At 43.7% G+C, this 14,164-nt stretch overlaps 1 protein-coding gene across 1 annotated transcript in view; it reads right to left on the bottom strand.

The window, feature by feature from the left end:
* Positions 1-14,164, bottom strand: part of LOC144492419 (rifampicin phosphotransferase-like) — a 103,715-nt gene that overhangs the window by 16,516 nt on the left and 73,035 nt on the right. The window contains 3 exon segments of the mRNA XM_078210428.1: positions 5,398-5,493; positions 11,496-11,558; positions 13,575-13,705. Coding sequence (XP_078066554.1) covers positions 5,398-5,493; positions 11,496-11,558; positions 13,575-13,705 — 290 coding nt within the window.

Genomic DNA, 14,164 nt, shown 5'->3' with positions numbered 1-14,164 from the left:
GCCCTGACCTGCCCATCTAATCCCACTTACCAGCGCTTGGCCCATAGCCTTGAATGTTATGGCGTGCCAAGTACTCAACCAGGTACTATTTAAAGGATGTGAGGCAACCCGCCTCTACCACCCTCTCAGGCAGTGCATTCCAGACTGTCACCACCCTCTGGGTAAAAAAGTTTTTCCTCAAATCCTCCCTAAACTTTCCACCCCTCACTGTGATCAGAAGATTTACATAAAATACATAATTAGAGCCAGAGAGTGAAGCTTCAAAACAGTTCAGATAGACCATGAGACCATAACACATAGGAGTAGAATTAGGCCACTCGGCCTATCGAGTCTGCTCCGCCATTTAATCATGGCTGATATTTTTCTCATCCCCATTCTCCTGCCTTTTCTGCATAACCCCTGATCCTCTTATTAATCAAGAACGTATCTATCTGGTTCTAGTTTCTCCTGCTAGTGGAAACATCCTCTCCACGTCCATAGCTCCTAAACGCAATTGTTTTTCTCTCGTCTTCCCTCCCACTCCTTCAGTCTTGGTGACATTCTACATTATGTCCATTGCTTCATCACCTGGAGATCTCTATGTTCCTTGTTTAAATTGGCCTTCCAACGGGAACACAGATTTGAAATGACCGTTATATTTCTCCTTCCTTATTCACTCTAGGTATATCTAGCTACCTTTAATAACTTGCATTTATGAGACACCTTTTAGATTGGTGGTATGTTCCAAACCAGTTAGCAGAATTACATTGTAAATACAGCACAGACAAAGGGCAATTGGACTAATGAGTCCACACCAGCCTTTATTGCATCTCTTGACCCTCCTTCTCTATCAACACACTATTCCCTTCTGCATCAGATGTGTATCTAGCTTCCACTATAAAGCAGCGATGCTCTTTGCCTCATTCTCTGGGTAAGTTGCTTCTTCTGAATTACTTATTTAGTTCTGATGCGCGATTAATTCACTCGGGAGGCTGGATCGTACCCGGGAAATAAAGGCTTTTATTAGTAACAAGAATGGAGCATACTGCTTAACAATACAATCCCAGACTAAAGAGTCACTAGGCAGTGCAGTGACCTTTATACTCCTATAGGTAGGCGGAGCCAACCGGAGTGTACCACAGAACAATACCAACAGGTGAAACACCCCAACCCTAACCCCAACAGTAACAAGAGTAACATATGTACAAGTACCCATAGTGATAACCATCTATGATTCAGTACCCATAGTGGTAACCATCTATGGTTCACCACAAGTTCCTTAGTGGCTATCTTATATTGATAGCCTTTAGTTTGATCTTCCCCACAAGTGGAAACATTCGCTCTGAATCTACCATAAAAATGTTCATTAGATCACCGCTCAGCCTTTGCTTTTCAAAAGAAAAGAGACCTAGCTTATTCATTCTTTTTCGATTGCTATCGAGTCACAATTTTGCCTTTATCCTTTACAATCTATTTTTTGCACCCTCTTCAGTAGCTTTATATATAAATATTTTATTTGTGCACACAGCGCTCCAAGTGATTGATTTGGTTTATTATTGTCACATGTATTGAGATACAGTGAAAAGTATTGTTTCTTGCGCACTATACAGAAAAAAACATACCGCTCATTGGGGAGAAGGAAAGGAGAGGGTTGCAGTTATAGATATGTAGAGTGAAGAGAAAGATCAGCTTAATATATAATAAGTGATGTCCAACCATGGTTTGATATAAGTTTGTCATAACTTTGACATTTCGCAGTCACTGAAATAGTTTCAAAATACTATCAATGTGGTAATGTTGACAAATTTTGAACAATTATATTGTGTACTGCAATAGTCTTGAATTAGTGAAAGTGTTCTTTCTAACTTCTCTTCGTATATCCCAATTTGTTTGCCTGAAACTCTTCTGTGTATGTTTCCAGAAAAAAATAGTAAGCATGTTTCCTTAATAAAATTGTAAATTTATAATCACCTGCATGAGTCCAATGCCTAAATCATGACAGCCTATTAACTTATCCTGGTTATAACATTAAAAATTAAAAACAAATGTCCACCTGCAACTTTTAATGTTATGCAGATGTTAAAAAATAGATGTCTGTCTTTCCTATTACCTGGAAATTACTGTTGGTGATATTAACAGATGTTTCACAAGACTTTCATCTGTCCACAATCATAGCACAGGTTAAACCTTTGTTAACATTGGGACACTGTACTTATGTCTAGTGGGTGTTGATAGTTCTTCCAACATTATGATTTGCAACAGCACATAAAGCCCGTCTATCTTTTAGGTTGAATCACTGAATCAGACTGGAAGGAGCATTCATGTTTTCTATTAATCTTCCTTCCAGTATTTCACACTATTCTCCAAGGGAAGAGGACAGAGGTACAAAAATCAACAACACTCTGACAGACAAAAAAAATTGAATTCAGCCCCAGAGAAGCAAGATCAAACATTCCTTTTACTGAAAATTTCAGTGGCTTCAACACAGTTTCTACTAAAAAAGAATTTTTCAGGCAATTTCCCACAGTAAAACCACAAGGAGTGGGTAAAATGGAAATCCGATGGTAGTGCACGATGTTACTTTCTGGAGTTGGTTGAATAAATCGTCAATCTTCATCACCTCGAAAGGGCATTGGTGAGAGCATCTGGAGCACTCTGCACAGTTTTGGTCCCCTTATTTGAAGAAGGATGTAAATGCATTGGAGTGTTTAATTCTTCTAACTTTTTCTGGGTGACTATTGCAGTAACCTCGCTCCAAGCATCTGAGGTTTAAGATTTAAATTGCATTTTCAGATGGTTCCCAATACAAGGCATCTTGGTGCACACTTATTTTTCAAGCATAAGAGAAATTATCAATGGATTATGTTTTCAAAGCTTTTTTTTTCACACGATGCCCTTTGGTTCTCGAAAGTGTAAAGTGAGTCAATGGGCATGCAAGTGCCAGAGCTTGCCATAGGGGGCATGAGGGGACATAGACGGTGAGTAAAAGGGCAGAGCTCAACATGGAGCCATGAGGGCTCTGAGGAGATGGATGGTTGGGGGAGATGGATGGTTGGGGGGGGGGTGAGGGGGGTGGGGGGGGGGCAAAACTTGCATGGGGACTTGAAGGTGAACATTTGAGCTTATTGCAAAAGGTCTTCTTATGCAGACTAAGTTCATGAATCTTCTAACGAGTTGTGAGGCATGTCTCTTGAAAGATCTGGCCTAACTCTATGAAAGTTGGAGAGGAGTAGGACATGCCTGGAACAAAGCCAGGTCAGGAGTGCTGGACGCAGGGCTTCTGACAGGAACCTGTTCACATCCTTTAAAGGAAATCCCAAAAATTATACAGTCCAGGAATGTGGTCAGGAATCTGCCCGCTATTTGTAAAGGTCAACCCAAGTCAACCCAACTTGGTGAAAATCCAGGCCTGAGTTTCCATAAAACAGCTTGGCTAGAATTCTCCCACCCCGCCCGCCACAAGAATTTTAGCGGGCGGGTTGCGGAGAATGGGGAAACGCCATTGACGGTCGGGTGGATATTTCCGGCTTTTAGATCACTGCGGCCAGATAATTCTGCCCTTTGTGTCTTTCACAAATGCAACATAGCTGTGACCAATGTCTTTTGCTTAGCAAAAGTGTTCTTTTTAAAATGTTCATTATTTGCATATATATGTATATATGCATGTAAGTGCATCCAGCTGATATATGTCCAGCCAGTGACATTATAAATTAATATTTTATACACATCTTCATAACAATAGATTGGATGATTTGAAGTTGAAGTGAGGATCTTGTAGGGTGTAGGGTTCACAGCAGGTTGTGGGGTTCCTTGTAGTCGAATATCCAGGAGATTGCTCCTGAGCTGAACTTTAAAACTGGAACAGGTCAAGTACTTTGGCTGCTTCATGACTAGTTTCAGAGTCTCCTTCTCAGACTGGCCAACAACTGATGGCTCTTAAAAGGCAAATATGGCACAGCCTTTCTCTGTGGTTGTCAACTTCTTGGTCTTTTTCTGCATTTGTCCCAGTTTTCTTCTGGATATTACGTTAATAAAGGATCTCAGAATCTGAAGCCAGTTTTGGTCACATGGTCACCAGTCATGGTTCACTCCGAACGGCTTAAAGCTAAAAGTCCATTGATATATCACAGGAGATAGCTGGTGGTCTTTCACAGTTTGTGGATAACCGGTCTCGTCAGCTTTCTTTTGTTGATTTACAAGCCTGGATACATTGAGGCCCAAAGTCCATTGGCTCTGTGCTTTGTGTAAGCTTTAAACAATGGCAGATGTGAATTCAACAGGTGACATTAGTCTTGGTATGTGTATTCCAGGGGAAGGTCTCTATCCATGGTTATTGATTTTGGACCTTTCTCAAAGTTTGGTTGCCTGTGTTGATTAGCAAAGATCACCTGACCCCTTGGCAGCTATCATAACATTTATCAGTGTCCATGTTAAATAAATATAATACAGTGCCAGAAATTTTCATGCAACCTCAGTCCATGTGTGAAGTTTTGAGTAGAACATGCTTTTACTGTGCATGGCATTGTGTTAACTCAGTGTTATTATAATGACGCATCTCTTCCTTTTCCCAGCCTGCTTGATGCTCTGTAACTCCAAGGCTGAAAACAAAAATCTTTATTAAGTGCTTCCAACCCACTGAGGAGACTTCAGGACAATCCACATCCAACAGCCTGCTCTGAAAACTCTACTCACACTTTGACAGCTATGATAAATTCCTTCACAACAGTTGATAGAATCCACAAATTTATAAAACATTTGAGGAAAAAGTACCTACAATATTCTGAAAGAAAAAGTTAGTTCTTCTAATGTGAACGGATCCTTTACAAATACCAGAACCTGAATCAGCATCTGCACCAACAACTAATCAGTTCTTCCTCGGGCCATACCCTATCTGTGTACTCAGTGATATCGAAATCCATTTACTCATTTTTTGAGGTGTATTCTTAACAGTCAAATGGACAAACGGGCTAACAAAAGGGCAAAAATATTTCTCTGCCCATCCTTCAATGGTGGAGGTAATTAAACCTGAGCATAAAGTTAGGCACAGGACATGAAAATAAAATGGAATATTTATAGTCAGTGGTTAACACTGCTGCCTCACAGCGCCAAAGGACCCGGGTTCAATTCCTGGCTTGGGTCACTCTCTGTGTGGAGTTTGCATGTTCTCCCCGTGTCTGTGTGCGTTTCCTTAAGATGTGCAGGTTAGGTTGACTGGCCATGCTAACTTGTCATTGAGTGTCAGGAGGACTAGCAGGGTCAATACATGGTGCTATGGGGATAGGTGGGTGGGATTGTGATCGGTGCAGATTCGATGGGCCGAATGGCCCCCTTCTATGTATGTATTTATGATAATTTTTAATTGAATATGCAGGCTCTTGAAACATTTGCATGAACTCTATCAAAGATCAATAAACTTGCTTCTCTGAGACAGTGATAGCCATGCTTTTGCAGGAATGTTTGAAACTTCTGACCAATTGCTCCACTTTGTTGAGACAAAAGCCAGGATACTGCACTCTGGTTAAGAAAAAGGGTTCAAATATTTAACTCAAACTGCATTCAAAAATAATACTGAATTTCAATACTGTTTCAATTAACAAATATGTGTGTAATACTATACAGTAATGGTACATCACAATACTTCCTAAAATGTAAGCTGGAACGTATGTGTATCAGTTTCACTGCCTTAAGAACAAAGAACAAAGAACAATACAGCACAGGAACAGGCCCTTCGGCCCTCCAAGCCCCCGCCGCTCCCCGGTCCAGGATTGAATCCTGAATCCAGGATCCCCGCCCAATTTTCCAGCCTATCTACATACCAATATCCTATCCACCGAGCTGGCTTGGGTCACTACTCCTTGGGTCAAGCCTTCTTCCAGATTTCTCTCCAAAGGCAGAAACTATGGGCGGAATCTTCCAATGTTTCTAGTGTCAGTTTCAACTAGAAAACCGGAGAGAATCCCGCTGTCATTGTCGGCGAGAAAAGTCGCCGTATCTTCAGCCACTTTCAAAAAAGGTTTTCAGAAGTTTCCCGCCACACCTGTGGCGGCCTGCTCCTGATTCACTCACCCCCGTCATCACCTGAGCTCATCAATCGGGGGGATGGGGGGAACCTTATAAATGCCTCCCCAGCACTTGTTCCAAGTTCGGTCGGATGGAGGAGGCGTGCGGTGGGCAACAGGAAGCCACTCCTGAGGTTTTCAGAGGGAGCCCTGACCAAGATGCTGGAAGGGGTGAAGCAGAGGCATGGCGTCCTCTATCCTCAAATAACCCCACATGGGAAGCGGTGGTGACACTCAGGAGCACTAGTTCACTCCATAAGAGGATGGGAATCTAATGCCGATTAATGATCATCTTCATGCAGCCAGGGTAAGTCACCCTTTTCATTTGAAACCACGCACATTCCCACACACCCAACACACTTCCACATGGAGCTTGCTCACAGCTACCTCACAGGGCCCCACCACTCGCCCTCCCACACCCCCTTTCACCCCCAGAGTGGCTCCTCTCCTCATCATATCCCAGCTCCCACTCAGAAATCATGCATGCGAGGCATCATAACCATCTGACCCGGCGAGCTTCCTGCTGACACTCTGCCCATCTGTCTCATTGCAGGGCAAGCTCAAGCACCAACAATTGGCGTAAGAGGGCCCAGCCGGCCAGAGTAATGCTCAAGGTGAGACCCTCAAGCTGTTTGAGCCTTTCAGCTGGTCAGAGAGGAGCAGGACAGAACTCGGGCTGAGGGCGAGTTGGGGGCAAGAGACAAAAGTGAATTCATCCTCATCGAATTATGAGAGTAAACAAACTCAGAATATAAAAACAGATAGCAAAGGTTTCTACAAATATATAAAACGAAAAAGAGTGGCGAAAGTAAACATTGGTTCTTTAGAGGATGAGAAGGGGGATGTAATAACTGGAAATGAGAAAATGGCTGAGGCATTGAACAGGTATTTTGTGTCGGTCTTCACAGTGGAAGACACAAATAACATGCCAAAAATTGATGACAGGAAGGCTATGGCAGGTGAGGACCTAGAAACTATCATTATCACGAAAGAGGAAGTGTTGGATAAGTTAATGGGGCTAAAGGTAGACAAGTCTCCTGGTCCTGATGGAATGCATCCCAGGGTATTAAAAGAGATGGCGGAAGTAATTGCAAATGCACGAGTGGTAATTTACCAAAATTCGCTGGACTCTGGGGTGGTTCCTGCAGATTGGAAAACAGCAAATGTGACACCACTGTTTAAAAAAGGAGGTAGACAAAAGGCAGGTAACGATAGGCCAGTTAGCCTAACTTCTGTCGGAGGGAAAATGCTTGATTCTATCATCAAGGAAGAAATAGCAAGACACCTGAATATAAATTGTCCCATTGGTAAGACACTGCATGGGTTCATGAAGGGAAGGTCATAGAACATAGAACATAGAACATAGAACATTACAGCGCAGAACAGGCCCTTCGGCCCACGATGTTGCACCGACCAGTTAAAAAAAAACTGTGACCCTCCAACCTAAACCAATTTCTTTTCGTCCATGAACCTATCTACGGATCTCTTAAACGCCCCCAAACTAGGCGCATTTACTACTGATGCTGGCAGGGCATTCCAATCCCTCACCACCCTCTGGGTAAAGAACCTACCCCTGACATCGGTTCTATAACTACCCCCCCTCAATTTAAAGCCATGCCCCCTCGTGCTGGATTTCTCCTTCAGAGGAAAAAGGCTATCACTATCCACCCTATCTAAACCTCTAATCATCTTATATGTTTCAATAAGATCCCCTCTTAGCCGCCGCCTTTCCAGCGAAAACAATCCCAAATCCCTCAGCCTCTCCTCATAGGATCTCCCCTCCATACCAGGCAACATCCTGGTAAACCTCCTCTGCACCCTCTCCAAAGCCTCCACATCCTTCCTGTAATGTGGGGACCAGAACTGCACACAGTACTCCAAGTGCGGCCGCACCAGAGTTGTGTACAGTTGCAACATAACGCTACGACTCCTAAATTCAATCCCCCTACCAATAAACGCCAAGACACCATATGCCTTCTTAACAACCTTATCTACTTGATTCCCAACTTTCAGGGATCTATGCACACATACACCTAGATCCCTCTGCTCCTCCACACTATTCAAAGTCCTCCCGTTAGCCCTGTACTCAACACATCTGTTATTCCTACCAAAGTGAATTACCTCACACTTCTCCGCATTAAACTCCATCCGCCACCTCTCGGCCCAACTTTGCAACCTGTCTAAGTCTTCCTGCAAACTACGACACCCTTCCTCACTGTCTACCATACCACCGACTTTGGTGTCATCAGCAAATTTGCTAATCCACCCAACTATACCCTCATCCAGATCATTAATAAATATTACAAACAGCAGTGGCCCCAAAACAGATCCCTGAGGTACACCACTTGTAACCGCACTCCATGATGAATATTTACTATCAACCACCACCCTCTGTTTCCTATCCGCTAGCCAATTCCTGATCCAATTTCCTAGATCACCCCCAATCCCATACATCTGCATTTTCTGCAGAAGCCTACCATGGTGAACCTTATCAAACGCCTTACTAAAATCCATATATACCACGTCCACTGCCTTGCCCCCATCCACCTCCTTGGTCACTTTCTCAAAAAACTCAATAAGGTTAGTAAGGCACGACCTACCTGCCACAAAACCATGCTGACTATCACCTATCAATTCATTACTCTCCAAATAACTATAAATCCTATCCCTTATAATTTTTTCCAACATCTTGCCGACAACAGAAGTGAGACTCACCGGTCTATAATTCCCGGGGAAGTCTCTGTTCCCCTTCTTAAACAATGGGACAACATTCGCTAACCTCCAATCTTCTGGTACTATACCAGAGGCCAACGACGACCTGAAGATCAGAGCCAGAGGCTCTGCAATCACTTCTCTTGCCTCCCAGAGAATCCTTGGATAAATCCCATCCGGTCATGTTTGACTAATTTGGTGGAATTCTTTGAGAACATTATATGTGCAGTGGACAATGGGGAACTTGTGGATGTGGTGTATCTGGATTTCATAGAAATCATAGAAACCCTACAGTGTAGAAAGAGGCCATTCGGCCCATCGAGTCTACACCGACCACAATGCCACCCAGGCCCTACCCCCATATCCCTACATATTTTACCCGCTAATCCCTCTAACCTACCCATCTCAAGACACTAAGGGGCAATTTTAGCATGGCCAATCAACCTAACCCGCACATCTTTGGACCGTGGGAGGAAACCGGAGCACCCGGAGGAAACCCACGCAGACACGAGGAGAATATGCAAACTCCACACAGACAGTGACCCAAGCCGGGAATCGAACCCAGGTCCCTGGAGCTGTGAAGCAGCAGTGCTAACCACTGTGCTACCGTGCCAGAAGGCATTTGACAAGGTGCCGCACCAAAGACTGCTACATAAGGTAAAGGTGCATGGTGTTATGGGTAATGTATTAGCATGGATAGAGGATTGGTTAACCAACAGAAAGCAAAGAGTGGGGGTAAATGGGTGTTTTTCTGGTTGGTGATCAGTGACGAGTGGTGTGCCTCAGGGATCAGTGTTGGGACCGCAATTGTTGACGATTTATATAGATGACTTGGAGTTGGGGACCAAGTGTAGTGTGTCAAAATTCGCAGATGACACTAAAATGAGTGGCAGAGCAAAGTGTGCAGAGGACACAAAGTCTGCAAAGGGATATAGATAGTCTAAGTGAGTGGCAGACGGAGTACAATGTTGGTAAATGTGAGGTCATCTATTTTGGTAGGAATAACAGCAAAATGGACTATTATTTAAATAGTAACAAACTGCAGCATATTGCTGTGCAGAGGGACCTGGGTGTCCTTGTGCAAGAATCAAAAGGAGTTGGTTTGCAGGTGCAGCAGGTAATTAAGAAGGCAAATGGAATTTTGTCCTTCATTGCAAGAGGGATGGAGTTTAAAAACAGTGAGGTTATGTTGCAGCTGTATAAGGTGCTGGTGAGGCAACACCTGGAGGACTGTGTACAGTTTTGGTCTCCTTACTTGAGAAAGGATATACTGGCACTGGAGGGGTGCAGAGGAGATTCACTAGGTTGATTCCGAAATTGAGAGGATTGGCTTATGAGGAGAGACTGAATAGACTGGGGCTATACTCATTGGAATTCAGAAGAATGACGAGAGATCTTATAGAAACATATAAGATTATGAAGGGAATAGATAAGATAGAAGCAGGGAAGTTGTTTCCACTGGCAGGTGAAACTAGAACTAGGGGGCACGGCCTCAAAATAAGGGGAAGCAGATTTAGGATTGAGTTGAGGAGGAACTTCTTCACACAAAGGGCTGTGAATCTGTGGAATTCCCTGCCCAGTGAAGCAGTTGAGGCTACCTCATTGAATGTTTTTAAGGCAAGGATAGATAAATTTTTGAACAGTAAAGGAATTAAGGTTTATGGTGAGCAGGTGGGTAAGTGGAGCTGAGTCCACAAAAAGATCAGCCATGATCTTATTGAATGGCGGAGCAGGCTCGAGGGGCCAGATGGCCTACTCCTGCTCCTAGTTCTTATGTTCTTATGAATCCAGCCATGGCATCAGCCTCACGTGGGGTATATATCTGCAATCCTTATGCCCCTGCCATGAACTTATGCAATCTTGCTTCCTTTGCAGGTCAATCAGTCGACCACCCCGCCCATCCTCTCAGCCTTTGGAGACAACAGACCCCAGCAGCTCTGAAGAAATTGTATCATAGAATCCATAGAATCCCTGCAGTGCAGAAGGAGGCCATTCGGCCCATCCAGTCTGCACCGACTACACTCCCAATCAGGTATGTGTCACCCCATGGCACATACTTCATACAACACAAACATTAAATTCCTCCCAGCATTGGCACCAGTGGGTTGGTGTGCCTCCAAGAGCATACACACACTTGCATACATAATTAATCATCCTGCTCAGCTCCCGACGTTTCTGTTCGGTGGTCCTGAAGGGCAATAAATCTAAAGCATGCATTGCGATCCCTCCAGACGTTCAAACACAGCTTGCTCACACAGGCCAAACAACGCTTTCCATGTGCAGGACTCAGAGCTAACCACTTTTTGGGTATGCAAGACCAGTTTGGACCAGTACTCTTATTTCCCAATTTTTACTGCTTTTTCCCCATCTGGGAAGATAATCCTGCATGTTTGTTCACAATTTAATCCTTCCTCCCACAGCAAACACCAGCTAAAACGTTTGTGGGACATTTGCCAATCAGAGCAAAAAGAAATATAGAGACAGGAAAAATGGCAGGAGATATCTAACCGTGTGGTGGCCATCAACAACTATACACTTTAGGGAATGCAGCATTGTCAGGATATTTGATGATTGATGGTTATATGTCTCCTAATGTGTGAAATGGAGTGCAAATTCATAAAATCAATCCAAAAAGTTATGTTGCCATTGGAAATGATCCCGATTCTGCAAAGGAAAGTGTCCAAATGCTAACTGGATTATTGTAAAGTCTTAGAAAAATGTTGTAGCTACATGAATATCTCTCACCTGAGTATCCATCTCCAGAAATTTGTCTACCTTTCCTTGGGTTTTGATCAGTTCAACAATAGCCTATAATGAATACAATGAGACCAGCAAATATTCAAATTAAATCATAAGAAAGGAATTGCAGCCTCAAAAATTACCCAAATCAAAATGCAGATAGAATCCTACAGTGCCGAAGGAGGCCATTAGGCCCATCAAGTCTGCACTGACCACAATGCCACCCAGGCCCTATCTCCATAACCCCATGCATTTACCCCAGCTAGTCCCCCTGACACTGAGGGGCAATTTAGCATGGCCAATCCACCTAACCTGCACATCTTTGGACTGTGGGAGGAAACCGGGGCACACAGAGGAAACCCACGCAGACATGGGGAGAATGTGCAAACTCTACACAGGCAGTGACCCAAGCCAGCAATCGAACTCGGGTCCCTGGCACTGTGAGGTAGCAGTGCTAATCACTGTGCCACCGTGTCGCCCCACCCCTACCTGTCTCCAGTTGAGGGCAAACCAGTGTTTTAAAAAGATTCATCTTAACTTCTTGCTTTTCTACCTTATTTATAAAGCCCAGGATTTTAGGTGTCTTAATAAGAGCTTTCTTGACCACCTTTCCATCATTTATTCACATGAAGCTACAGGTCTCTCTATTCCTGTGATCGCTGTTACCCACGTTAGAATTATATTCTATTTTATATTGTCTCTCCTGTCCTTCCTACCAAAATATACCACTTCAGATTTCTCTGCATTAAATTTAATCTGTCATGTGTCTACCTATTCCACCAGCCCATCTATACCTCCTGGAGGTCTATCACTATCCAGTTCAAAACACTTGCAAGTTTGGCGTCACCTGCAAATTTTGCAATACTGCCCATATTTTGGGATGTCCTGAGATTGTGAAAGGACATTATATTCATGCAAGTTCTTTCTTTTGCTCTATCTGTGATGTGCTGCCCCTCAGGTCCCCCAGGTCCTGTGACTAAGAGGCAACAGGACACTGCCTTGCCTCCCTCAGACCCAGCAATAGAGAACAAGCTGGAAGGAGTGAAAAGGGCCTCGGAGCAGATTTCCATCTTTAACCACCAGAATGCACAAGGCTTCCTCAGACAAGCGCTGGAGCCACTGAATATTCCAGGTCAGAAACAATTGTTCTCTGGATTTTTATTATTTCCCACCTCCACCACCTTGCTCACTTAGTCTTTATCAGTTGGGAAAGATGGGAGTAGGAACATTTTCTTAGATTCTTGGGCTCCAGTGGATAAGTTCAAATGTATCGTCCGCCAAAAATTCCAAACATCTTCCAACTGCAATGCGGCAGACACATCACCTACTCCTCAGACAGATTGGTTGGGGCTATTTTTCCTTGTGGAGAACCTGGAACTTCTCTCTTGAAAAATTCTAATAAAACATGTGTCACAATTGTGACCATTTGCCTACAACAGTCAGGATGACTGAATGTAGTTATCAGGTTTTTAGTGTCACAAGTAGGTTTACATTAACACTGCAATGAAGTTATTGTGAAAATCCCCTAGTCGCCACACTCCGGCGCCTGTTCGGGTACACTGAGGGAGAATTTAACATGGCCAATGCACCTAACTAGCACGTCTTTCAGACTGTGGGAGGAAACCGGAGCACCCGGAGGAAACCCACAGAGACATGGGGAGAAAATGGCAATGACAATGACATTGACAATGACCCAAGCTGGGAATTGAACCCGGGTCCCTTGCGCTGTGAGGCAGCAGTGAGGTGGCAGTGCCACCATGCCACTCAGGTCAGGAAATATATTGGATTGCAACCCATTGATATTTTTCATGGAGTCTTATGATATGATGAGAATCAAATACTTCAAATTCAGATATACTGGCTTGCATTTTCTGTTTGCATTTAAGATTTCCGCATTCACCACTTTACTTTAAATCTGATATCAGGCATCTTGGCAGCTGTGTTTCAGAATTGGACATTAAGGCTCCTTGCAGACACCTTTCTCTCAATCTTTATTCTTGCTGATATAGTTGTGCTTAATTATAAGGGGGACTGTTCCCGTTCCGACCTCCACGGGAATCGTAGCTGCCTCGAGTTTCTTCTTACCTCCAGATATGTTGGGATGTCAGCGGACAAAACATCTGGGCACGTGCTGTAAAGCACAGCGAGATCCAACACCACTTCAGGGGTGTACACTGTGGAAGTATAATTCTCAGAAATTAATGTCATTGCATTTTCTAGGCAAATCACTTTCATTACATGCAATGGTTTTAGATCATTATTCCTTTCTCTGATAGGATGTCAATTTTAAGGAATCTTTGGGTGGGTCCTTGGCACTGGGAGGTCAGTGATCGAGTGGTAGGCTGCAATCAGAGGAGGAGGCAATATGGTAGGGTGCCAGCAATGGTCTTCAAGACTGCTATGGAGCTGAACAAAGCATTCCTACCCCCCTAAATTCCATATTTAGGTCGCCATCTTTTCCGAAAGGGGACATTTTTACTAGAAGCTGGTGCCAGTTGATTTTAGGACTGCCCAGTTTCAGGAGTTTAGTTCGAAGACAGTTGTCAGGCCCCCTGTTTGCATATGTTGAGGGTCTAATGCCATTCACACAAATAGTTGGACTTTACCAATATGATGGCTCACACACTTCTGGTATGGAAAACACAGATGCGCAATGTTAGTCACGTTGGATATCA

Source organism: Mustelus asterias, chromosome 4 (genome assembly GCF_964213995.1).
Source record: "Mustelus asterias chromosome 4, sMusAst1.hap1.1, whole genome shotgun sequence".
NCBI classification, from domain to species: Eukaryota; Metazoa; Chordata; class Chondrichthyes; order Carcharhiniformes; family Triakidae; genus Mustelus; species Mustelus asterias.
The sequence above is the reverse complement of the archived record's forward strand: the minus strand, read 5'-3'. Positions and strand labels throughout refer to the sequence as shown.